Source organism: Papaver somniferum, chromosome 1 (genome assembly GCF_003573695.1).
Source record: "Papaver somniferum cultivar HN1 chromosome 1, ASM357369v1, whole genome shotgun sequence".
Classification (NCBI taxonomy): domain Eukaryota; kingdom Viridiplantae; phylum Streptophyta; class Magnoliopsida; order Ranunculales; family Papaveraceae; genus Papaver; species Papaver somniferum.
In genome coordinates, this window is record NC_039358.1 from 137,900,319 (window position 1) to 137,927,694 (window position 27,376).

The 27,376-nt window shown below is 37.6% G+C and overlaps 2 protein-coding genes and 1 long non-coding RNA gene across 3 annotated transcripts; 1 reads left to right on the plus strand and 2 right to left on the minus strand.

The window, feature by feature from the left end:
• Nucleotides 1-10,659: 10,659 nt before the first annotated feature.
• LOC113302112 (nuclear transcription factor Y subunit B-3-like) lies at nucleotides 10,660-11,848 on the minus strand. The gene has a single exon (XM_026550962.1). It carries the CDS (start codon nucleotides 11,552-11,554, stop codon nucleotides 10,901-10,903), a length of 654 nt encoding a protein of 217 aa, XP_026406747.1. The 5' UTR covers nucleotides 11,555-11,848; the 3' UTR covers nucleotides 10,660-10,900.
• Nucleotides 11,849-12,747: 899 nt separating this feature from the next.
• LOC113333038 lies at nucleotides 12,748-14,358 on the plus strand. The gene is made up of 3 exons (XR_003351764.1): nucleotides 12,748-12,888; nucleotides 13,000-13,254; nucleotides 13,935-14,358. It is a non-coding gene; the product is annotated as an uncharacterized LOC113333038 (long non-coding RNA).
• A 2,158-nt stretch (nucleotides 14,359-16,516) lies between these two features.
• Nucleotides 16,517-21,784, minus strand: LOC113302122 (glutamic acid-rich protein-like). Its single transcript, XM_026550969.1, has 12 exons — nucleotides 21,631-21,784; nucleotides 20,296-21,224; nucleotides 20,080-20,113; nucleotides 19,805-19,884; nucleotides 19,480-19,533; nucleotides 19,178-19,288; nucleotides 18,908-18,988; nucleotides 18,742-18,819; nucleotides 17,848-18,310; nucleotides 17,555-17,667; nucleotides 17,308-17,338; nucleotides 16,517-17,059 (listed from the first exon to the last, which is right to left on the minus strand). Exons 2-12 carry the CDS (start codon nucleotides 21,163-21,165, stop codon nucleotides 16,890-16,892), a joined length of 2,085 nt encoding a protein of 694 aa, XP_026406754.1. The 5' UTR covers nucleotides 21,166-21,224; nucleotides 21,631-21,784; the 3' UTR covers nucleotides 16,517-16,889.
• Nucleotides 21,785-27,376: the final 5,592 nt, after the last annotated feature.

Below are 27,376 nucleotides of genomic sequence, written 5' to 3' on the forward strand. Positions count from 1 at the left end.
TAATGCGGAGTAGAAATAACACAGACACCAGAAATTTTGTTCACGAGGAAACCGCAAATGCAGAAAACCCACGGGACCTAGTCCATATTGAACACCACTGTATTAAGTTGTTACAGACACTAGTCTACTACAAACTAACTTCGGTCTGGACTGTAGTTGAACCCTAATCAATCTCACACTGATTCAAGGTACAGTTGCGCTCCTTACGTCTCTGATCCCAACAGGATACTACGCACTTGATTCCCTTAGCTGATCTCACCCACAACCAAGAGTTGCTACGACCCAAATTCGAAGACTTTAGTAAACAAATCTGTATCACACAGAAAAGTCTACAAAGATAGATAAATCTGTCTCCCACAGATAAACCTAAAAGTTTTGTTCTGTCTTTTGATAAAAATCAAGGTGAACAAGAACCAATTGATAAACCGGATTTATATTGTACATGTGTATCCGTGCTCCTTTAAGGAACTTAGTTAACCTCAAGCTAAGTTGAGGGAAGAATCCTACTCTAGGAAGGAATCCTTGTTTAGGAAGAATTCCTAGTTAGGGAAGAGTTTTGTTTTAGGCAATACTCTTAGTTTAGGAAATAGATTCCTAATAGAAATCCTTGGTCGGCTGAGTACGATGAAGGCTATAAATAGAGGGCTTTGGCTAACAGCTAAGGACACACGGATATTAGGTACATAAAACCTACAGAAAGCTTGCGATAATTCTTGTGAAAGCTTAGCAAACAGTTTAAGGTTAATCCACTGTTAGAGAAGATTGTGAGCGTAACAAAGAGAGAATTGTAATCGTTTTCTTGTTCATAATCTAGAGAAGATATATTTCTAAAAAATTACTACTTTGTGTTCTGTGTTCTTCTAAGTTTTTCGTCTATTATTATTCTGAATTCCGCCTTTATAGTAATATCTACCAAGGTACAGAGATCATACGTATCAAGTTGGCATCACGAGCAAGGTTAGTTTCTAGGCTAAATCCCTGTGGTTTATGGTTTTCACTAGATCTCTATACATAAAGGTTGGTGAGGTACTCGAGAAGCTAGAATACGTTAAGAAAACAAGGGGATCAAGGATGAAAAAGTCAGATGATGATCCTAAGCAAAGCGAACCACAAACTATGGAAGAAAAGGTGGCTACGCTGCAAACAGACATGAAGTCGATTCAAACCACCCTTGCAGAATTGACTTAATGTGTTCGTTCTCATACACCCAAGCCGAAGGCGAAGAGAAAGATTATACCTTCACTTGTAGCTTCGGAAGAAGAAGAAGAAGAAGAAGAAGAAGAGAAGAAGAAGAAGAAAAGTGATTTTCTTAAAAGTCCTACATCAACTAAACCTCATGGTAAGAGTCTGAAAATTGATTTTCGTGTTGGTATTCCACTTTACGATGGAAGTGTCGATGTAAAAAATTGGATGACTGGATTGAACGTCTAGAGACGTATTTTTCTTTCTTTGAAGATGGTTCAAAGGAAAAGATTGCTTTCGCGGCATTGAAGCTACAAAAGCATGCTCTAACCTGGTGGAAAGCTTATCAAAGACAAAACCTAGGTAAGGGAGCATTATCGTGGAAAATATTCAAGGCAGTTGTAAGGAAACAGTTTTATCCGGTTGGCTACCTTAAGGAGAGATGGTTCAAGTGGTACAACTTGAAGCAGACTTACAACCAAACCGTGCAAGAATATACTTCGAAATTTCAGAATCAAGCTATGGTTTTGGATTTAGACTTGGAAGATTATGCTATCTATATGAAGTATATTTCCGGGTTCCATGAGTATATACGGAAGGAGTTGCAGATGTTTTCGGTGGATACTATCTCCAAAGCAAGTATAAAAGCTAATGCCATTGAAGGCAGGCTTAAGAAATCTGATTCAAAGGGAAATACTAAAGTGAAATCTGGAGGTACCACTGTGAAAGGAGGTGAAAGGATCAAAGAAGAATGGAAGTCTAGTGACAAGGAAAGTTTAACTTGCACTCATTGCAAGCAAACAGGTCACGTAGTCGACAAGTGTTGGGTTAAGAACCCTCATCTAAAGCCTAAAGGGTTGCAGCGGAAAGAAGCCAAGAAGGCAGCACTAGTCGCTCAAACTCCAAAAGAAGTCCACGGACTAACGGAACCCAATTCAAAGCTTTCTCTTATGACAGGGGAAAAATAAATACCTTCAAAAGATGATCTTAGGGAGAGACTCTTCACAGTGAAGATGCAAGTCAAAACATCACTAGTTGATGTTGTTATTGACCCAGGAAGTCAGAAGAACTTACTTTCAAACTCTTTGGTACAGAAGTTAGGATTGAAGACTATTAAACATCCAAGACCATACCCTTTAGGATGGCTTCAAAAGGAAGGAGGCTTACAAATTTCACATCAGTGCACGTTCAAATTTTCTCTAGATGAGTCATATATTGACGAAGTTACATGCGACGTAGTTCCTTTGGATGTCTGCCAGGTGTTACTAGGTAGTCGGGCTATAGATTCTCCTCTTGAGGGAGCAAACTTAATCACAGCGACTCAGGCTAAGCGGTTGGTGAATGCTAGCACAAAGTTCATTATCCTTGTGATCCGTTCTCTTGAGGAGAAGCCGAGTAGAATTTGTTTGGCAGCCTTGTCTGCACAACAAGAAGATGACCTAGAAAGGTTGAAGTACAAGGATTTATTTTCGGATGTCACAGGATTACCGCCAAAGAGGAGTGTGGAGCATGAGATCATGTTGACCGGGGAGGGTTCTCTACCTAATATAGGTCTTTATCGCACGACCGTAGAGGAATCCAATGAGATCAAGAAACAAGTCCAGGAATTTCTAGAATTAGGAATGATAGTGCCAAGTGATTCACCTTGTGGATCAGCGGTGTTGTTGGTACCAAAGAAAGATGGAGGCTGGCATATGTATATTGATTATAGAGCATTAAACAAGATCACAATCAAGAATCGTTACCCTCTACCTAGGATAGACGACATGATGAATCAGTTGGAAAAAGCTCGAGTCTTTACAAAATTGGATTTCAAATTCGGATACCACCAGATGAGAGTTGGATAAGATGATACACGGAAGACTGCTTTCAAAACTAAACAAGGCTTGTTCGAATGGTTGGTGATGCCTTTTGGTTTGTGTAATGCTCAAGAGACGTTTATGTGTTTGATGAATGATTTGTTACGACCTTTTATAGAAGATTTTGTGATTGTTTACTTGGATGATATCCTAATATACAACAGAACTTGGGAAGAGCATCTTGTTCACGTTGAGAAGGTGTTTAAAGTGTTACATGAAGGCCGGCTGAAGTTGAACGTAAATAAGTGTGAAGTTTGGGAAGGAGGAGTTAGTATATCTCGGATTCATTTTTGGTGTTGGACAACGGAAGATTGATCCAAGGAAGGTTGAAGTAATCACTAAGTGGCCTAGACCTAGTACCGTAACTGAAATCAGGAGTTTCTTAGGGGCTTGCACCTTCTTGCGTAAGTTTATCCAGCATTTTTTCGAATATTGCAGGACCATTACATGGTTTGACGGGAGCTAAGCCAAAGTTTGAATGGCAGCAAACCCATGAAGACGCTTTTCAGTTACTAAAAAAGATGATTTCAGAAGCACCAGTGTTGGCATTGCATAACTTACATCGTACTTTTGAATTTGAGATCGACGCTTCTAACTATGTATTGGGAGGAGTGTTGTTACAAGATGGTAAACCAGTGGAGTACCATTCAGAATTGTTCTCAGGTGTTATTAAAAACTACGCACCTTATGACAAATAATTTTATGCTTTATATCAATGTATCAAGCATTGGCGAGTGTATCTCTTAGGTAAAGAAGTAGTGGTACATTCAGATCACAAACCATTGGAGTATCTACATGCACGGACGAAACTACAACAAGCCCGGCACATGAAGTGGATATCTTACTTGATGGCTTTCAATATTCTCATCAGGTACAAGAAGGGAGTAACCAATAAGTTGGCAGATATGCTATCTCGACCTCCAATTCGAGCATTAATGGTGGCCATGAGAATTCAGCCAATTGTTCCTCAAGAGTATGCAGAGTCATACACATCCAACAAAGACTTCAAGAATGTGTTAGAAGGTGTAAAGAGTGGTCTGAAAACGAGTATGAACTCCGAGATGGATTGTTATACAAAGTTCAGTTACTTTGCATACCAGAAGATGGAGATCGTTTACAGTGGTTGAGAGAGTCACACACTTCCCGAGTTGCTGGACACTTTGGGATGAATAAAATTCTACTTAACCTCCGGCGTTATGTCTTTTGGCCGAAGATGCAAGATGATGTGGCTAAGTTGGTTAGAGGATGTAAGTTGTGCAGCACATCTAAACCTTCCAACAGAAAACGTGGGTTATATCTACCATTAACAGTACCATCAAGGTCTTGGGAAAGTATTTTTATGGATTTTCTTGGTGGGTTACCGAAGACCAAGTCTGGTCATGATTATTTGTTCGTTGTGGTCGACCGATTCAACAAGATGATCGGATTAATTCCATGTACAAAGACGGTAACGGGAGCCGGTGCAGCCAAGCTCTTCTTTGAGCATGTGTGGAAGCATTTTGGTTTACCTACTTCGATTATTTCTGATAAGGATAGTCGATTTCTTAGTCATTTATGGGATTCTTTATGGAAGATGATGGACACTAGGTTGAAGAAGAGTACAGCTTTTCATCCACAAACAGACGGACAAACAAAAGTGGTCAACATGACTATGATTTACATGTTAAGGGTATATAATTCTAAGCATCCTAAAACTTGGGATGAGAGTTTACCATATCTACAGTTTGCTTTCAATAGAACAGTTCACAGTTCTTCGGGAAAATCTCCTTTCGAGACGTGCTATGGTTACTTACCACCTAGCCCTTTTGATCTAGTATTTTCTAGTGACACCTCTATAGGGGGAAAGGAAGGAAGTGAACGACAAAAGGCACAACATTTCTTGGAGAAGATATCTCATATTCATGCAACTGTTGAAGCAAAACTAAAGAAGTCACAAGCCAGATACAAAACAAAGCATGACAAGCATCTTGTGCCTTGTAATTTCGGTGTTGGTGACTTGGTGTGGTTAAAGTTAGGTAAGGAACGACTGAAGGGGGGAAGGTAAGAAGTTGAAGCCATTGAGGTATGGACCGTTTCGTATACTCGACCAGATTGGTGACAATGCCTTTCGTCTGGATCTGCCACCTTATCTAGGAATGTATTCGGTTATAAATGCTGAGTACTTGAAGTTGTTTGAACCACCATTACTTGATGATGATGGCGACGACACTATGATCTTACCACGAGTAGAAGACTTATGGTTTGATAGAGAAGAATCACTCAAGGAAGACTGCATATTGGAGCGAAGAGTGACTAAAACACGACAAGGAGAGAATGAAGCTTTCCTAATTGGATGTAAAGGTCAAGTTCCTAGCAAGGACATGTGGTTTAACAAAGAAAAAGGGACTCTCGAGTTCCCTAATCTTCATTTTTAACTCTCACAGGAGTTCAAGTTCTTAAAAGGGGGACCCATGATACAGGTGTATCCGTACTCCTTTAAGGAACTTAGTTAACCTCAAGCTAAGTTGAGGGAAGAATCCTACTCTAGGAAGGAATCCTTGTTTAGGAAGAATTCCTAGTTAGGGAAGAGTTTTGTTTTAGGCAATACTCTTAGTTTAGGAAATAGATTCCTAATAGAAATCCTTGGTCGGCTGAGTACGATGAAGGCTATAAATAGAGGGCTTTGGCTAACAGCTAAGGACACACAGATATTAGGTACAGAAAACCTAGAGAAAGCTTGCGACAATTCTTGTGAAAGCTTGGAAAACAGTTCAAGGTTAATCCACTGTTAGAGAGAAGATTCTGAGCGTAACAAAGAGAGAATTGTAATCGTTTTCTTGTTCATAATTTAGAGAAGATATATTTCTTCGAATTACTACTTTTTGTTCTGTGTTCTTATAAGTTTTTCGTCTATTATTATTCTGAATTCCGCCTTTATAGTAATAGCTACCAAGGTACATAGATCATACGTATCAAATCGAAGACTTTAGTAAAAAAATCTGTATCACACAGAAAAGTCTACAAAGATAGATAAATCTGTCTCCCACAGATAAACCTAAAAGTTTTGTTCTGTCTTTTGATAAAAATCAAGGTGAACAAGAACCAATTGATAAACTGGACTTATATTCCCGAAGAACAGCCTAGTATTATCAATCACCTCACAATAATCTAAATCGTATGGTAGCGAAACTAGATATTGCGGAATCACAAACGATGAGACGAAGATGTTTGTGCTTTCTTTTTATCTTGCCCTATTGGAGATATAATCTCAAGTCAATTATTCAATTGAACTCGTACGATAGAAAATGACAAGATCAGATCGCTTAACTACAAGAGAAGTAGTTTCGTCTGGCTTCACAATCCCAATGAAGTCTTTCAGTCGTTAATCGACAGGGTCTCGAGAAGAAACCTACGATTAAAGGAGAATCAACTCTAGCAAACCAACTAGTATCACACAGGAGGTGTGGGGATTAGTTTTGCACGGTTGCTAGACGTCTGCTTATATAGTTTTCAAATCAGGGTTTGCAATCTAAGTTACCTTGGTAACAAAGCATTCAATAATCATCGTTAGATGAAAAACTTGATTTATCCAAGCTAATATCTTTCAACCGTTAGATCGAAACTTAGCTTGTCACACACAAATGAAATGTATTCATTTAGGTTTGAGTAACCGTACCTAAACGTGTACATTGGTTGGTTCACAAATGGTTGACCAATGGTTAGCCATATGAGTGTTTTCATACTAATCGTATTCATCTTTCTCATAACTAGTTCAAATGACTCATAAGAACTAGTTCAACAGTTGTTCAATTGCTTAGGTCTTTATACATAGAAACAATTGAAACAAAATCGGTTTGATTCATTTGAATCAATTTATGAACAATATACCCACAGTTTGCAAAGATTGCATTCCTTATAATTTATTGTTTTAAGTCCATGAACTACCTATTTGAGAAATAACTAGCTTGGGTATGCGTACGGGTATGTGTACCTTAGCTACCGGATTTTGAGTTGGTTTTAGTTTCCAAACTCAGCAGACTTTTTCGGGTGAAAAAGTTCTGCCAGTACGCGTACGGGTACGCGTACCTAAGGTGACTGGTTTTTGAGTTCGTAAACTTCAAACTCAGCAGAATTTCACGGGCGTGAATTTCCGCCAGTGCGCGTACGGGTACGCGTACCCAACCTGTCCCCTTCACCAATACTGCATGCACACATGTGCACGCACTTGGTTTCTGGCACATGGATTTATACACTAATGTGCGAATCCACTATATGCTTACATCCATAGGTGGTTACATATTCTCAACTCTACATTTTAATCATTGAAACATTCTTCTATAATATTATAACAGTCGTTAGACATAAAGAATCGACTATCGTCATCAAAGTTATTTTCAAGATTGAAACGTCATTAAGACTTTCGTCACGGATAAAGATGAAGATGGTTAAAGCAAAAGCTTACCGACACGTATTTCGAGAAAAGGATAGGAGAGTAAACTCGGCTCGAAATAGCAAATGTGTATGTGAAAACTATCATACTTATACGACTTTTGTCTCAAGAGTAGGAGATAGAGTAGATAGACTTTTGAGTGACAATATGAGTTCAAGTCTCCACATACCTTTTGGTCGAATGAAGTTCCACTGGTTCCTTGAGTAGTTCTTCGTCTCTGCAAGATAATCGCCATGGAGTCTGGAGCTCAACTATTCCTAACTATCCTAGACCGAGACTTAGTCATAAGTATACTTGAAATCAAGACATATAGTTTTGATCACTAATATTGACAAACATGCTTGAGATAGCAACACATGCGAGTTCGACCGAGCAATGCTCTAACACCCATGATAGTATTCCTCAAATAGATTGAGAAGCAACCTAGTGAGATTCCATATCTTTGTTCTTTTGTTAGAATACTTCCTGCCTTGACTTTTCTTAGAAGAGCTTTTTCTTTTTCCTATCGATTGTTTTTCATCAATCAGGATTTTTGAAGTCTCGGATGACTCAAGATTATCTTGTGAGACCAGAGATCTTAAATAAAATAAACTCTGAACAATCTTTGAGGATTTCTGGTGTGCGCTACAGATGCACAAAATAAATTTTTCAAAATGATTTCCCATGAGGACAAACTTTAGGATCAAACAAACACAAACTTATTAGGTTTATCGTGTTTGCCTGCTCTGATACCAATTGAAAAAGCGGGGGTCTAACAACCACACCCAATATTTCGTTCGAAAATTTGTATGGACAAACTCCAATACAATTCCAAGAGAATCAACTAGACAGTAAAACTCAATCACGGAAAAGTATCCAAGATTTATATCTCAGTTTCTCAATGTAATCATCAAATCAAACAGATAGAATCCGCAAGCCTGATTATTATGAGAAACAACTTGAACGATATCAAAGACCAATGTTCAAGTGTCAATCAATTTCAGTCAACAACCAAAGGTTGGATTTACCAATTGATTGAACTACGCACAACCTGTGATATTTCAATTATATAAACAAATATAATGCTGAAAAGAAATAATACAGACACCAGAAAATTTGTTAACAAGGAAACCGCAAATGCAGAAAAACCTAGGGACCTAGTCCAGATTGAACACCACACTATATTAAGCCGCTACAGACACTAGCCTACTACAAGATTAATTTTGGACTGGAATATAGTTGAGCCCTAACCAATCTCCCATTGATCAAGGTACAGTCGCGTTACTTACATCTCTAAATCCCATCAGGACTCTATGCACAAAGAACAATAAAGATGGACTAGATTTTAAAAACATTTTATTTTATTTTTATCAATACAACAAATAAATTTATAAATTAAGAAAGTATGTTACAAGGAGGAGAGGAGAACAGGAAAGAGATAAAAAGTTAGAAAAGAAAAAAAGACCAAAGCATTTCTGCTCTAGTCGGCTAGAAAGAACACTAGTAAGTTCAATATGTTCAAGGTCTTGCTAGCCAAGAACCTAAACCACCAGAACTGCCCCAAAATCGAGGAAGACCTCCATTAAGAAAGTGCAATCAACACTGCCTATTAACTACAAGATCCCAGTTGTAGTATAGATTCTGAAAAGTAATGCCTCTAAAAGATATGGTAGTAGAGGTCCAATATAGTAATAGAGCTTTAATCCTCCTAATCAAGTTTTCTTGCGAGTGTTCCGAATCTTGGAAAATGCACTTATTCCTTTGTTTCCACACTCCCCAAACGAAAGCAAAGGGTAGTAATTCCCAAAGAGTTTTGTCGTTCTCAGTGAGCCCGCGAGCCTGTTGCTCGATAAACAAGTTTGTAGCGTTTTCACAAATAACCCAATCCCTATGAAATTCCTTCATGAAGTACATCCAAACAACATACATTTCAGGGCAGTGACTGAAGAGATGATCGATGGTTTCTTCATTCGACTTGCAAAATATACACCTATTTGCTAATTGTCACCCCTTCTTATGAAGATTATCTTGAGTTAAAATAGCCTTATGATGAATTAACCAAACAAAGAAACAGACCTTGGTTGGTACTAATGGTTTCCATATTTGTGCAGAAGGGAAAATGATAACTGAGTTCTTCGCCAGACCTTGGTAGCACGACTTCACTGAAAAGACTCCACTAGTCTCCCATCTCCAACTTCTGATAATTGGAAAAATCTTGATTTATATCCTACATGAAGATTGTTGTCCACTCGGTCTCCGTTCTAAAACTCTAAGGTGATTGCAAATCACTAGTACCAGAGCAACGAAGTGTAGATGTAGCACCAACCGCTCTGATTCGTAGGGCTTACCAAGCTTGACAATTTAGGTATGTTAAGTTGGCTTAGTACGAAATTTCTCTTCCTCTCCTTGTACTCCCGCTTTAACAATTAAACTAAAAAAGAAGGTTGTAATGTACTTACCTTTACTAGAGGGCGCTTACCAAACTTGGCTAATTCACTTTTTCAGCTTTTAAGTTTGGTTGAGGCCCATTTAAAGCAGATCGCTGTCACCATCATAAATGTCACCAGTAACAACAGCACTGATGTTTCAAGTTGTGCCTATGACATTTAATATCTATATCGAAAACTTCAGCTCGTTACTTTTTTCTACAAAGTATTGGTATCATAGAGGATTGATGGAATTGGAGATAACTTCATAGGCGAAGTCCGGAAGCCAATGCTTCTTGTTCGAATAAACGATGCACCTCTAAATGAGTTCATTTGTTAAACATTGATTTAGGAGAGAAAACAATTAAGAGAAACCCATTGGCGTTCCTCCGTCACAAAAAACCAATAAGGTAAGAGACGCAGCTGCTCAAGACATTGGAGAACTAAATCTCTTCGGAGATTCCATGAGATAATTTGATTGCCTGATGAGGAATGAGGTGCTTATTCGGTGGTATAGCTGGGTAACGTGTGTAACTCGAATTTAGTACCGTGTTCATGGGACTTGTGATATGTACTTTATTTTTTAGTCTAATTTGCTTACTTCCGTGGGACTATTTACCGCTGCAATATACAGTCATGGATCAGATGAATTTTTATAGAACCTACAATAAATTTAAGAAGTATAAAATAGATGACCAAGTTAAACAAGATTTAGATCGTTAAGATTATCAGCTTTCTAATTTGTACCGAGTCAGGAAAATAATAACTGAAAAAGTAAAGAGCAGGGAGAAAAAGTACCTTTCAAGATCCAAATATGACTAAATGATTTATATGATACAGATATTTTCATTCTAATTACAGGCCCAAGTGACTAACTAAACACAATATTATCCATCTAATCCAAATTTAACCTCATAAAAGAAACAAGAAAATGACCATGACCATGACCATTTTTAACAAAGAGAAAGGAATTATACTATCACACATTATCAACATATATAATCATGCATCTAAATTAACTAATACTATCTTACCCTTCCACCACCACCGTCAAGCGCTGAGCTACCTGAAATGCCCTTACTTGAACCGCCACCACCACCAATGCCCACTACCGTGTGTTGATAAGAACCAGATCCATATATTGGTCCTTGTTGATGATGCCCCATCATCACAGGATTCATAGAACCTTGTAACCCACCATACATTGCACTCCCACTGTAACCACCACTATTATTGCCTGAATTTACACTGCCACCATTTCCACCACCTCCTCCTCCTCCTCCACTACCACCAGACCCATCTTTTTCACCGGGCCGACCGGTCATCGTGCTTTTCTCACCTTCCATTTCTCTAAACTTCTGTAGATATATCTTTAATGGTTCAACGTACTCTTCAAAACCTAAAGTAGTCATAGCCCATAATAAATCATCGCCATTGATCGTTTTTCTTTTCTCTCTTTGACATTTATCTGATGCTTCTCCTGTTATAAAACTTATAAACTCTGATACACACTCTTGTACTGTCTCTTTAGCATCTTTCGATATCTTTGCATTCGCCGGTAATGCTTTTTTCATGATTCTACTTACGTTAGCTATGGGTAAAAACCTATCTTGTTCCCTTGGTGATAATTCGGTGTTATGGTTATTATTTCCTCCCGATTCATTATCAGAATCCGCCATTCAACAAAAAAACGGAAGTAAAAAGTACTAATCCAAAACCAGAGGGAATCAAAATCTTACTTCCTTTACGTAAAAAGATCACGTTTAATCTTAAACAGAAACGAATAAAGATATAAGCGTTTGACTCAGACGAGACTTACCAAGGATGAGAAAAGATAATCGAAGTTTTGAAAGAATGAGGGTTTGAAAGTAAGTCTGATAATCTTCTTCTCCTTCTTCTACTTCTGTGTTGGAAGAAGAAAGGGCTTTTTTTTTTCTCTTTAGGCAGAGAAGATTGTGGAGGAGTGAGTGCCGGATCCGTTGGATCTCTGGTCATAATAACGACATCGAGTGTGACACGTGATGTCTTAATAACCGTTTGTTTACCGATAAGTTAGTGTCGATGTGGCTACCACTGTTATCGTTAGTTCATGGATAGGTTAAAATATCTGAACCGTTAGATTTTCATTTGCACGTGGAATCTTGAGTCCTTTTGTGAAAAAGAGCCGGATGTGTAGGGACTAAAGTGTCTGCAGAATTGATTGCCGAAGATTTGACCTTGTTTCAATTTGCGTCCAGCTGAGCTCTCACCCTTTTCTTGTCAAACAGAACCAGCACCCGCACTTCAAATTTCAACACAAGAAAGTGCAGAGATTTAAACTACAGGATTAGGTAATTGAATCCTGATAATGATGATAAATGAAAAATGCTATGCCCAAGTGAAAATATTTCATAACTTTTTGTTCATTTCCAAGATACTGTTGGAGCAAAGGCAGTGGGCCACTAGGCGCCACAGAGATGATCCACATCCAAGTGGATAGATAGACAATCAATTTGGTCACCACCGCCCATTTTTTGTGGGGACGATTATCAATATTGTCACCCATCAACTTACTTCCCATTAGTTGATTGTCCACGAGAGACTTTATAAACGAGTATAAACTGGTAAATGTTTTATTTTGTTTTTTGAGTTTAATTAGCAAAAGAAGACGAAAGAATATTATAAATTACAGTTTTTTCTGTAGGGCTGCACATAACCGACTCGACCCGCCAACCCGATCCACACCCGTTGAAAAAAATACCCGTACCCGAACCGACCCATTTAGGTATGGGTCGATTATGGGTGAGGCACGTGAAAACCCACCGTATGTTGGGTCGGTTGCGGGTAGGAACTTCCTTCACCCGATCCGACCCACCAACCCGCCCAATAAATCTAACCTTTTTTCTGGGACTAAAAAGCTACATTTTTTTCTGGGACTAAAAAGCTCTTGGGGAAACAGGCCATACATGCCCTTTATGTTCATGGTGATCTCCTCTTTGCTGGTGGCTCTTCAGTCGATGGCACAGCCGGAAAGGTATTTCTCTAACAATTTTATCAGAACATTCATCATTCTACTGTCTGAACAAAACCATACATTATCATTTTCTGTAATTTGTACTAAGATATAAATCAACTTGAATTGCAGGTGTTCTCGCTCTCAACAAAGGAAGTAATTGCAACCTTACCAACAGGATCCGACATCCACTGCATAACTGCCAACAATGATTTTGTATTTATAGGAACTAAAAGTGGAATAACTGATGTCTATTTAAGAGAACGACTTGTTAGAGTTGCTTCCATTAAAACAGGGGGTGGAAGAGAAAGCTCAAAAATCACAAGTTTGGCATCAGATTCTGAAGGAGAAATGCTTTATACAGGTTCCTCCAGTGGCAAGATTCAGGTGCTTACTTGTATCCCTTGTTTCAATACAGTACTCTTATAAAATATCTCAGCTGCTTGCCATCATGTTTCTCAACCAATTTGCTTTTTTTTTTTTTTTTTTTTAAAGAAAAAAGGTTAGATTTTTGAAGAATACAAGTGTGTTTACTAAACGTCCCAGAGAGTTTTTCTTTGCCTATGCACGGTAGTATCTTTATCATGCAGCGTTTGTGCCACCATGGCGCCACTGGTCGTGACATTAGGATTACATATGAATTAGGGCCGTAATTTGCAAGTTATGACGGGTAACCCACCACCCGACCCGATCCAACCCGCCTTATTGTGGGTCGGATGAAAAGCGACCCATTGTTATGGTGGATCGGTTGCGGGTGAAAAATTCAATTATCCACCAGCAATGGGTCGGGTGGTGGGTGAGGTCAAACCCGACCCGACCCATGTGCAGCCCTAGTTTTTTGTGAGTACTTTTGTTTTTGATTCGGTGGAGGTGACTACTGTTAATGTGGTAAGCAGTTGTTCCACTTAGGTTGATAGTGGAGCTGGTTTTGTCTGTTTATACATTATCATTTAAACAACACTAAAGCTTTTGCTTTTTTGACTTTGTTTAGTAGTTGCTAATGCTAATCAGCTGCTTTCTTTAATCATCTAATGTTTCTCTTTTGTGCTAATCTTAACTTATATTAGGTTAAGAAGTGGGAGTGGAAGTATCTGGCCTATGGGTACCCATCATTCACGTCATGTGATCTTCAGGATTAAGCTGTGTGGACTCCATAAGTTCGATTATGGGTGCAGGGTGCTTTCATTGTGCTGCTTGGAGCTCTATTTCGTACGGTCATCGCATCAGTCTATTCACATACTCTTGCCGTAGCTTATAGGTTAATGGAACAAACTAGGGAACCAGGGGAGTCATCTAACAACAGCGCATCTGATTATAACTTAAAAGGTATCTCGCGTCCGGGAACCTTACATCGGAGTCAACAAACAGAAATAAGAGCATCAACATCTAAAAGTGGTGTTTTTACTCCTTCACAGCCATTAGTAATTAGTACTGTACCTGTATTTATGATTGTGTAGGGAGTAGATAATGGGAATTGCGGCCCTCAGGCATCAACTTCTTCTCAAGTGGGTAAACATCTCTCTTTGATGGCCTTTCTAACTTGTATACCTCGACACAGGTTAAAAGAATAATTAACGGATTGCTTTGCTCTTGGAAATCATAATCTTTATGGGAGATCGTAGCTTATCGGGACAACAAACGGTATAAATGTCAAAAACATGTTTATTCCGGTATTACCCTTATCTCTCTGTAGGGCCTGTACTAGTCACATAGTTGGCTCTTATATATACCTAGATTCCCTACACGTGGCTATGATAGTAATGGTTAAAAGGACATGCAGGTGGAAACTACCTCCTTCATCTTTTTTTATGCGTGAGAATCGTGAACAGAAGATCCCCCCACAATTGAAAAAAAAAATGAAATCTCAAACAATTCTTATCCATGCTTAATTACTGTTTCAATCTAATGGTTCTCTCTACCTGACGTCCGATCGAAAAAAAAAATAGAAAATCTAATCTTCTTCATGATCTTTCATTCCCATAGAAATGTAATATTCCATGGTGATAAATTTTGCTAAATCAAAGAAGTTCTTTGATACCACCTAGTTACGAATCTATACTATTTGATTTATAAAAAAATTGCAAATCATAGATATTTTGTTAATTTATGCTTTTAATCCTGATAAAAAATATTGGGAATATTGAACAAGTGACCCAGTTTTGAATTAGAGTAAAAAAAGTGCCCCGCTTTTTTGCACTTTTCTTAATTGCCCCGTTTTTTTTTCAAATAACGCTTTTCATCCGGTTAAATGCAAGGTGGCAGTTATCTCACCTGTCAAAAAGTCATATTTACCCCTGAACTATGTCGTGAACTCTGAACCCTAACCATGAACCGTAACCCTGAACCATGAACCCCAAACCCCTAACCCTGAACTATATCGTGAACCATGAACCCTGAACCATGAACAACGAAGCCTGAACTATGAACCCTAAACCCCTAGCCCTAAACCCTGAACTATATCGTGAACCATGAACCCTGAACCATGAACTTTGAACCTTGAACCTTAAACCTCTAAGCCTGAACCCCGAACCTGAAAAAATGAAGTAGAAGATAAACGTGACAAGTAAAGGGTAAATAAGTAAAAAAATTGGATGGAAAATTAAATTAGATGGAAAAGTTAACAGTGGGGGCAGTTTTGAAAAGTTAAAAAGAACGGGCAAAAACGAAATTGAGAGTGGGGCAGTTTATCAATATTCCCCAAAAATATTTACATCCGCCAAAATATAAACTACTAGCAATTAAGAACACTTGGAAACTGATTACGCATGTTTGGGTGGATATGAACTTTTGCATGAAAAAAAGGATATGAATGAACTGAAAATAGACCGAATTATAATTAGATAAGATGAAGAAAAAATTATATTGAAAACAGGGTATATAATTTTCAGTTTAGGTTCTACAGTACTGTAGAATAAAAATGGAGAAGAAGATAAAAAAGAAAGAGGAAGATGGAAAGGAAAAGAAGAGTTAGATGAAGAAGGAAAGCATTTCGTTTCATGCTCGTTCGACCATGAAGAGCATTTAGTTTCGTGACTGTTTGACTACATTTATTATTTTCTGTTAACAAAATTCAAAGGGTATTAACGGGATATAATCTCCATTATAGAGGATGATTAATAAATTTTGAATTTAGTAACTGATTTATATTTCCCACGTATTTTAAAGACAACTGGACCCCTGTTAACTTGTATACGTATTTTAAAGACAACTAGACCCCTCTTTGATTACTAAAGAGTAAAGACCCTTGTATTCATTTGCTAAGTTGAAATTTTGATTGAATAACCCCATGCACATGGACCTTTCGACATCAATCCCGAGTCCTGACCATATCAACCTTAACTGGGACCATCTTTTAGTTGCCCAGCTTTTACGCTACACATTGTAACCGTTGTACAACATACCAATACTTCTAGAGGCTGGTATATTTACAGAATGACCACAAAAAAGCGCCAAATAGATCATCAAAGAATCTCTATCTAGATTTCCCACAATTTATTGATCATTTCCACAAAAGCTTTATGTTCCCCTGGTATACGCCATACATGCCTAGGGAAAGGCAAAGCCAAACAAGTGAACAACTATTGCGGCCAACCAGAAAGACAAAGAAGTCCCCTTCCCCTAAAACAATCTCACATTTTTAATTCTATAATTACATAAAACATATGTAGTTACGTACTACCTAATAAATAGATATTACAGATCACTTTGATTCCCCGAACTGAAAGCATAGCCAAGTAAGGTACAGTCAGTTAAATAAGAGAGATTGTGAATAGTTACAGCTATAGATATGGCTTGCCTGCTCAGATGCATATTGAGCAGTTTGCAACGTCTAACTGCTTCCTTACTAATACATGTTTTCACTTCGTAAAGAGAAAAAAGGAAAAAGGAAGGAAAAACTCCGACTGTTGTTTATTATGTCAGCTTGTCCCTACTGGTGGTTGGGTACAATGATCACATAATTTACTAATATAACACAGATAAGACAGTAAATACATCCCTTCTAGTTAGTGTGATCATACTGATCAAGTTTTCACCTTTTTCGCAGCAGGTTCGGGAACCTCCTCCTTTTCGGAACCGCCTTCATCGTCCTCTTCATTTTCTTCCTCTTCATCGGCTAGTTTGGTCAACTCTTCCTGGATCAAATGTTTAATACGTTCCTTCCTAGGTGTAAGATCCATATCATAATGAGCAGCTGGAAAACAACAAAATTAATAATCAGCAGATAATGGAAAAGGCAAAGTATTACGATAAATGAGCATCTACAGCATTAAATACTGCCACCTATGTACTGTAAAATGCTACACTATATATGGATACGACATATAAGCATCATGTACACATGGCTCTGATAGCCATGGTACACATAACCCAGCCTTTTGCTTTTAATACAGATATTTGAGATTCGGTTAACAAAAAACTAACAAATTCAAGTGCACATACCAAGTCGCTTGAGAATGTCGGTGAACGTTGCCTGCAAAAGATAAATAAAGTCAGTCTTGCTTTACTCACAACATTTCTTTTCCAACCACCAGTCTTAAAACTAACACTAACAATCAGATGAACTTTACTGGGAAAGAGAGGTTGGTCCAAAAACCACAGAGGAACAGAACCACTTGGAATGGGAAACCTTGACCAATTATATTCACAAATAGGTATGGGATTACAAGAGTTCTTCAATGTAGCTTACCGTGTTAAAGTCAACTTCTTTCAGAATCTCAGCAATTGTATCCCGTAATTCATCTTCGGATGGATCAGAACCCTTCTTCTTTGGCTTATCTTTTCCTTTCACCACCTTTTTACCTTCATAAAAAATATATAAAATTGAACATGACAAGACGAAGTACCCATCAGCTTTTTATGTTCCTCCAGCTTAATCTTAAGATAGATTTCTTATTAAAAGATGTATTGAACAGATTATGACTTTGAAACAAAGAGAATGGCTTTAAGAGAACACCGACAAAGAAATCAAAGATGTCTTACCTTTGTTCTTGGTTGAGGATTCATTGGATTCATTGGCGGCGTATTTGGACGGAGTTGTGCGTTTCCTTTTAGTTGGTTCCACATCCATTTTCTTCTTTGAGGAGACCACTGGAGTTGTACTGCTATCAACCTTAGAGTGCTTGGATGATGATTTCCCAGAGCTCTTTTTAGATGAGCTGACAGCAGTGGTTTTCTTTGGTGTAGGAGATTTGTTAGACACAGTTTTTGCAGAAGCTTCCTTCTTTGCTGATGATTTGACTGAACCCTTTTTAGGCACTTCCACTTCTTCGTCTTCTGAGTCGTGGTCCTCATCCTTGCTTTCAGACTGCTCAGGGACCTCATCCTCAGACGCATCAGGACCTCCATTCGCATTTTCCTTGTCTTCTTCATCAGATTCATTTTCCGAATCATCCGAGTTCTTCTTTTCTTCATCTTTAGCAGAATCATCAGTCTTTCTTCTTTTCTGTAGAGTATATAACAGTAAACCGAAAGGAAGATATCAACCACAAATGCATAACCTTTAGTCCTTTACTTATCATAGAACAGATCTACAATACTTGAACAGACATGTAAGCTTCTCCTTTTTAATTAAAATATATATTTTGGCATTTTAACCTTTCGGGTAATTTGGTTTTAATTTGGCACTAAATACAGCTCTCGCTAAGCAATATTATTCAAGATAGCCATTTGAGCAAGAAAATATCCATTGGTTTCTGTCTCAAGAAAATATAAAACTGCTAGAGCAAAAACACACATAACCTGACCATTGTATACATTAAAATACCCTGGTGTATATATATAAACATTACTTCTATTAATGTGAATATAACTCAAAATATAAAATCCCCATATGGGTTTCACACTTTAACTGAAAAAGTCAAAAAGATAAATTACCGCTGGCGAGCGCTTTGCAATTGTGCCGCCGGATGTTGATGCAACTTTCGAATTGGAGCTCCTCCGTTTTGAACTTGACTGGTAATTTGCAAGAAACAGAATCACACATTAGATACCGGGCCTAAAGAAATGCAACGGAAGTATGTATAAAATCATGCATACAAACCTGGTCAGTCTCTGCTAATAAGACATCAGTCGTAGCATGAGGTGCAGCCAAAAAGTCTAGCAGCTGTGCAACAATGTCCTCCTGCATGCCAAGGTATCATTAGCATCCCAGTTGAAACGCCTTGCACAATAGATGGCCAGGCTTATATTGGTATCTTTTGGACTATCACAAACACCAGTCTGTTACTGTATCACTTGCTGGTCAGAAAGGTTTATAAATCTTCACTAAAATCATCACAGAACCAATATGTGCAGTGGTGAAAGAACAAACCTTTCTGGACGTAGACTTGGTAACACGTATGTCAAGCACGTCACAGAACTCCAACAGTTTCTCTTTAACATACTTGTCGAGTTTCTCTTTGATTTTACTTTTGTGCTTTTCCTGCAATAAGCAAAAGTACTTCTATGAGAAGCTAGAGCAGGCGTGTCTGTTACAGCACCATCATATAAATCAAAACACAATTTAGACTATAAATGGACAACTTACTCATTTCCCTCACTGGGAGAAACAGATCCAAAAGGAAAACAAGCAAGAAATTTAGAATCCTTAAGAGTGTGAATATTTCTTTTTACCTCATTTTCATGCCATGCAAAACCAGAAAACTGGGAAAGGTTGTTCTTGAATGCCTGAAAATATAGGATGAAAAGCCAGCATCATATACATTTGGTGTAGTTCCATCCCATTATAGAAGTCCAAACTTGGAATCCCAAAAAGAAAGTTATCTTAAGTTGCAGAAAACCAAACGAAGAAACTCATATATTGAATAGGCCCAGAAGTTTCAAAATAAAAAAGAACCCAGAAGGTCCCCAAAGTTAACATATCAAAATCCAAAACCATATTGCAAATAAAGATTGAATTTGCGACGCTGATAACTACTAGTACCATAAACAAAATTACCTTTGCTTTTCTCCCAAAAAGTATGGCATGTAACATTTTGTATGTCTCGTCAGTCTTTTTCTTCTTAAGCTTATAAGCAACTGCAAATATGCCAAAAAAACATGGTACAAGATATCACTAGCTGAAAACTAAAATTAATGCATCACATCTTAATTGGGAAAATGATGATAGATGCTGTCAGGACAACATCACATTTTCATTTTAATGCATGAGATAATAGATGACACAATTCAAGAAGAAAAAATGGTGTTACTAGATGGTCGGGACATACATACCATTGGGTATATCTTTTAGCGCAGTGCCACGACCCTACAAATTGCAAGAAAAAAAGAAACAAAAAACAAGTATTTAAAATATAACTAAACAGTAAAGCAAAATAAAAGGAAAACGGAGAAAGAAGGGGCAAGTATACCTTCTAAATAAGTTCTATTAAATATGACTAATCCATAAAGCAAAATAATAGGAAAATGGGGAAGAAGGGGTATGTATACCTTCTCAATACGAAATTCCTTGGATGTGTCTTTTTCAACAACAGCAACCAGCCTCTCAACAGATTTCCGCTCACGTACAGGACGATCAAATGTAAAGGCCACAGGAGTCACTGGCTCCTTAACTTTTTTCTCGCTCACCTCGGCTTTTTCAGTTTCTGCTTTTCCACCACTTCGCTTTCCTTTTACACGCTTTTTTGGTTGTTTTTCTTCCTCGCTCTCATTTGGCATTTCTTCTTCAGCATTGCTCACTTCAGCCGTCTTATCAACTTCTTTTGCTTCCCCCTGTTCTTCCCCGTTGTCTTTTTCTTCCACCGGAGCATTTTCTTCATTAGCTTTCACAGCTTGAGCTGATTGTTTCTCTTTGTTTGCTCCCGCCTTCAGATCTTCAGCTACTTCTTCCTGCTCAAGTTCTTTATCTCTATCTTCCACTGTATCTTTTTCATCATCAGCTTTCACAACTTCAACTGCTGTTGCGTGTTCCTTTAAACCATTTTCTTCATTAGCCTTCAAAGCTTGTTTATCTTCTTCTTCTTTGCCATTCTCCTCTACAGAATCCTTTTCTTCACCAGCCTTCACATCTGGTCCCTGCTCTTCTCCTTTACCCTTCTCTTCCTTCAAATCGTTTCCTTCATCACCCTTCACAGCTTCTTTGGGTTCCTCTTCTTCTTTCCCCTTCTCTTCCTTCAAATCGGTTACTTGATCCTTTTCCACATCTTTCCCTTTCTTACTTCCCTTCACATCCTCTTTGTTTGTCACCCCATTCTCACCACTCTCTTTCTTTCCAGATAAAACTTTCTCCTTCTTACCTACATCACGAATTCCATTTCCTGATACCACGACAGTTTCTGAAACTGCCTCTTCTTCCCCCATAATAGATAACAACTTCTTTCACTTTGTAAATCCTGAAAGCTCGAATAGCTCAAAATCACCTATAAGCAAGTAAAACAGCATCAACGAACCACGAACAAATAGCAAGGTACCTCAAAAATAATTCTACCGAACAGAAAGTCAAGTTAAGTGCTAATCAAGTAAGAACTCGTCAGTATACGTTACCTGATCCCATGAAAAAACCCAACAACTTTCAAAGAAAAAAAAAAACCCTAACTTAAGAAACCGAAATAGGAGAATCACATTCGTGATCTTTGCATGAGCACAAGTAAATCTGGATGCTTTTTATGAGCCCAAACAAGCTCAAATTTTAGCAAAAGAACTTGGTAACCAAAAACCTAACCCTAACTGAATAATACGTCAATTGAACATTATACTCCACAAAATAAGACCTAAAAAGGAAAAATACAAAATTTAAGAACAAATCTGAGAAGAAATTCGACTTACAGAGAATTGAGAGCTTCGAAATGGTTGGAAAACCCACAGATATTCGCCGGAAATCGTCTTTGTATTTAGTGTTCTCTCGCTATTTTGTGGTCACTCACTCAAAGTCGTTCGTTTTGAAAAAGGGTTATTTTTTTCCACCTGTTTTTGTTTCGGAAGGTTGTGCACAGATTAGTACATTCCGGACTTGAAACGAAGATTTAAATGCGATGTAAAAATCGTGAATCGTGGGCAGTCATGAGACTTCAACGTGGTCATCTAACGGTTACCATTCTTTTTGGTCTTGGTTGATCTCCTTAGAGCATCCACAGTGGGCGAGTATAACCAAAAATTTGGGATGAGATCGTAACACAGTGGGACGGAGTAAAGATCAAATCCCAACCAAAGATCAAATTCCAGACCAAATATGGTCGCGACCAAATCCCAAATTCTAATATAGTCGGGCGTAAATTTAAAGTACGCTTGTTGCTGGGCGTAAATTTAAAGTACGCTTGTTAACGGGCGGAGATTTAAATTACGCCCGATGAAATTTTAATTAAATAAAAAAAAAAGAATGAGGCGGACTTTTAAAGTCCGCCTGATGAAATTTACAAAAAATGGGGCGGACTTTTAAAGTCCGCCTGATGAAATTTTACAAAAAAAAAAAATGGGGCGGACTTTTAAAGTCCGCCTGACGAAATTTTAATCATGTACCGTTGCGTCACAACACGGACTAAACCCAAATTTTGGTCTTTTTTTTGATCTTTGATCTTTGGTTTTGATCGCACCACTGCAGTTGCTCTTAGAGAAAAGAACAAATTTCTGTTTCTGTTTCAATTTCGTTTTCTTTTCACCGGTGAATTTGAGATACTCCCTCCGTCCCTAATAAGATGACCTACTTGGTTTTAAACTTTATCCCATAAATAAATGACCTATTTTACTAGTCAAGGGATATTTTTAAAACTACCCTTTTAATTGATTATTTTTTCTATAAAAAATATGTATAATTGGATAGTCATGTTCATATTCGTTGCGTAGGTGTTTTAAAATTCTTTTCAACGGTATAAAGTTTATAATAAACCGTGGTCTAGTTTAAGAGATAAATCGTTTCTAAATTTTACTAATTATTGCCCATAAGGGTATAATTAAAAAAAATAGTTAAATATACTCCACTTTCCTCATTGTTTTAAAATTTGTGCAAACTACAACTAGGTCATCTTATTAGGGACGGAGGGAGTATGTGAGTATTAGATTATAGTTACAGCTTGGCTACATACACAACGAAGTGTATGCATCGAGAGGCTCCATCGACAGAAAGGTCACCCTCTCTGCATTGGGATAAGGTGAGGTATGAGTGGGTCCCATCCCCTCTCACACGGTGCATACACTTCGTTGTGTATAAATCATTTTCGTTATAGTTACCTCAATTTCAATGGAGTTCTCTAGCATTATTGGTGCTTTTATTTATTTAAATCAAAATTTTCTTAATATGGTTTTATTCATACTTTTGGAAAATTAAATTAGATTGTAATTTGATTAAATTAAATAACGATTTAGTTTAAATTAGTATCATAATCCCATTATGGTTTAATTTAATCCATCTTGGATGTCCGGACGTCGCTTATATTTATCGAGTAAATATGTGGTACCTTATAAATATGAAATCAGCAATTTTTGCATAAACTAAGCTGGATAGTTCTAAAAAAGCTATATCGACCATTTGTGAACTATAAATTATCTTAATAGTCGAACGGAATATGTTTTGAGTATTGTAATAAAAGAGTTTGGCAAACCATTTAGACAAATTTTCTTGTACATCTAATGATAGTAATGAGATGGTTGTATTTATGATGAGGTGACGGCGTAACCATTTTTTTTTGCGTCACCGAACGCAAATTTTTATTCATGGTGATAATTGGACAATAAATATTGTTTTATTATTCTCAGTCACGACTTCTTAATGTTTATTCAAAAAACAATAAGAAGCAAATGTTGATTGCATCTAAAATACTTGATGATTTTCCAAGATCCTCCACAAGTTGTGTGCTTGAGCACTTGGTCGAGTTGTATTAATTTGTGTACACTTTTTTTTAATTATTGTTCACTGAATTAAGATTGTGTAATCTTGTAGCTCTGATTTTTAATTTGTTTCACATTTATTACTTTGTTTTCCCGGTAAAGATTTAATTGAAAACTGCAATCTCCTTGCAAATAGTACGGTAAAGAAACTCTTTATGTTAATAACCGGATAAGTTCTTAGGAAATGTCCAGCTTTTGCACAAAAAGTTCGAGCAAATAATTGAACAAACATAAACTATTTGTTTACTTTAAGCAACAAACTAATGAGAAGATGTTAATGAGAAGCTCGAATGGGACTTGCTCAGGTGTGGTGCGCGTATCCCTGTCCTTGGAGAAAATGAAGATGTTATATCTATTATGGATAGCTTTAGCACTAGTAAATGCTATGAGGTTCTTGTTGGGCAGCATGACTCGTGTAACTTCGTGAAGCACCTATGGAAGAAAAATATTCCCTATAAGGTCAGTTTTATTATTTGGGCTTCTTTTCATAATTCCCTTCCAACTAGAGACATGTTGAGGCATAAAAGAGTAGAGATAGTCACTGATTTGTGTGTTTTCTGCAATTCTGAAAGAGAAACAACAATCATATGTTCTTGCATTGTTCTTATTCTTTTGAGGTTTGGAACTATTTCATAAAAGCCTTCAGAATTTCATGGCCAATGCCGAAGACTTTATTTGACTTGTTTGAAGCTTGGTCTACAAACATATTACAGGGTAGTGGAAAATTAATATGGAGGATTATCCATTATGCGAACATGTTGGAGATTGTGGAAAGAACAAAATGGGAGAGTTTTTGGGGCTAGGAAGAAGGAAGCGAAGGAGATTGTTGATCTTGTCAAACAACTAGTAGTTGTTTGGTCTTGTGATTCTTATACTTTTAAGTTTGTTAATCCTATTTTGATTTGGAGCAATTGGGAGACTCTCATGAATGTGTAAAAACCTTTGGATTGTGTAAGGTGGTTTTTCTTTAATATAACTTTTCCTTCGAGAAAAAAAAAATAATCGAATATTTTGAAAGAACTCAATTACTCAAACTGAGTCGCAAGTACAGATCGAAATGAAAGTATATATTGTGCCTACAATTATTCTATCCAACACATATTATTCCCTCAACAAAGTCCATTGTCAAGAGTTGCTTCACAATCCATCGTGAAGACTTCTGCAACCCAATCTTTTATAACGACTTCTAAATAGTAAAAGAACAACATGTTTTGTATCCCACTCATTATTAAATCAGTATGATTGATTTCTGATTTACGGCTCTCCCATTTAGATAGAAAATATCATAATACCATATCCAAAATTCTTTGATTAAGATCAGTTAAGATTTATGGTTACAGAGCAATCCGCTCGATTAGATAATTTACGGTAATGATAAATCACAAACAACTTGCCGGTCCACAAGACTTACTTGTATTGAAATAAAATAACTTGTTTGGCCCAAACAATCATGTTTTGTGGATAACTTGATAAGTGCCTTAAATACATCTTTTGAATGTCAATTTCTTATGCTTTTCTTGATTATTTCTCTTGTATCTTTGTATATTACGCTTTGCTTTGCTTTTATTAGTATTTTGGAGTCTTGTAACATAAAAGAAGGCAAATACGAGCTTAATTCATTGCTCGGAGACATTAGGCGTTGGCGGAGTTGAAGTACGGAAGCACTGTGGCTTCTAAGTCTCAAAAACAACATATTATTGGAGCACCGTTGATGTTCGTTCAGGGCAGCCAGATGAATTCACTTGAAGACTACTGCAGGGAGACGAACATTTCACTCAGTGTCACTTCCCTCTTTTATCTATAAACCTAAGATAGCTGGGTCGAGTACAACAACAGCTATAGGCTTACAGTCCAACTGCCATGGGTTTTATTCATGTTGTCATCGAGCCACAACAATGTATGGAGCAGCAGAAGTCGAGATGGGAAAGACATCAGCGGTTCGAAGTATTTGAGTTAGGAGGTATTAGACAGTAAAAACAGGGAAATAAGCAGGTTAGAAGAAACACAAGTTGCTGCCGTTAACTGTAAGGAAGAATGGAGATCTGTTGTTGTTTAAGGCTTGCAGAAATGTGAAGATTGTTTAGCATTTTCGAATGAATTAGAGTCCGCGTATGTTTAATAGGGGTGGGTTGGTCTCAGATTCAAAAGTGGAGACAAGAACTTAAGCTCAATACTGGAAATGCAGGGAAAAAATAAATATGGCTCATATGCTGTGAATCGAACTGAAATTAGAGTAATGAATGGGTTTGTTTTAAATTGTATGAATTATGCAGGGAAGGAGCTGTGAAAGGTTATAAATTCGGGAGAGTTCTATTCATTTCAACATTGCAGGTCGTATACACACTGTTTGATAGAATGACTGAACGACCAGTTCTCACTGTTAGGTCTTGTTGTGGCTAAACCATGGGTGCATTTGTTGTTTTCAATAGTATGAGATGCTTTCGCATCTAAATATAGCAACATCGAAGACTCGGGTTCAATCAGATCTGAATATGGATGTCGAGAAGTTAGGTTGTGAAGAGAGTTTATGAGCCAACAAACCACAGAAGAGCTGAACTACTGCCACCTTAGACCACCAGGTTTGCCATGAACTTTGTGGGTCATTTTCGAAGGATCAGAGTAAAGTTTTCAAGCAAGAAGTTCGTCAGGTTAGCCATGGTTCTGTTGAGTATGGGGGTCTGGTTTAGTATCATAGAGACTTGGTCAAGTTCTGTGGAGCTCCAGGCATTGGTTCGATGGCTATGTTTAGGAGTTTTCAGCACTAGCTAAGTGATGTTTCAACGCCGACAGGAAAAGAAGATTTGGTATCAAGTTGTTGCAGTTTTAGAAAGAGTTTATGGCCAAGAAGATAGCCATGTATGGAAGCTGTTGCCGTTAATTTTATGTGATGAACGGAGGAGATGAAGAAGTGATTTTAGAAGTCTGTCTGATTGCTTCAGATTCGAAATTGCACGACAAGGTAGAGCGTCAAAATTGGCGCCGCTGCCGGGGAGCAGTCGGTAGTTTGAGTTGTTCTTTAATTTTCTGTTTTTGAATTTAGTTTTCATTCTTTGATTTTTCTAATTTGTTTTCTTAGAATCTTATTTCAGGTACTGAAAAAGCGGGGGTCTAATAACCACACCCAATATTTCGCTTAGCAATCTGTATGGACAAACTCCAATATACTTTTAAGAGAATCAACTAGATAGTCAGACTCAATCTTATTAAAAGTATATCAAAGAGTTATATCTCACTTTGGCGATTCAATACTTACTCAAGCAAATAGGAATCTACGAGTCTAATTGAATACAAGAGAAATCACTTGAACGGTACCAAGGACCAATGTTCAAGGATCAATCAATTTCAATCAACAACCAAAGGTTGGATTTCCAAATTGATCGATTCAACGTATAACCTATGATATTTCAATTATATGACAAAATATAATGCGGAAAAGAAAATAACACAGACACACCAGAAGTTTTGTTAACGAGGAAACCGCAAATGCAGAAAAACCCCGGGACCTAGTCCAGATTGAACACACTGTATTAAGCCGCTACAGACACTATCCTACTACAAACTAACTTCGGTCTGGACTGTAGTTTAATCCCAATCAATCTCACACTGATCCAAGGTACATTTGCGCTCCCTACGTCTCTGATCCCAACTGGATACTACGCACTTGATTCCCTTAGCTGATCTCACCCACAAC

What these genes read in the sequence shown, in the direction of transcription:
- LOC113302112 (XM_026550962.1), bottom strand. Translation starts at nt 11,554, where the DNA reads ATGGCGGATTCTGATAATGAATCGGGAGGAAATAATAACCATAACACC.
- LOC113302122 (XM_026550969.1), bottom strand. Translation starts at nt 21,165, where the DNA reads ATGGGGGAAGAAGAGGCAGTTTCAGAAACTGTCGTGGTATCAGGAAAT. An exon ending in AGGAATTTCGTATTGAGAAG is followed by an intron (nt 20,114 to 20,295) that starts GTATACATACCC and finishes TGCAATTTGTAG; the next exon opens with GGTCGTGGCACTGCGCTAAA. An exon ending in TTGCAAAGCGCTCGCCAGCG is followed by an intron (nt 18,311 to 18,741) that starts GTAATTTATCTT and finishes TATACTCTACAG; the next exon opens with AAAAGAAGAAAGACTGATGA.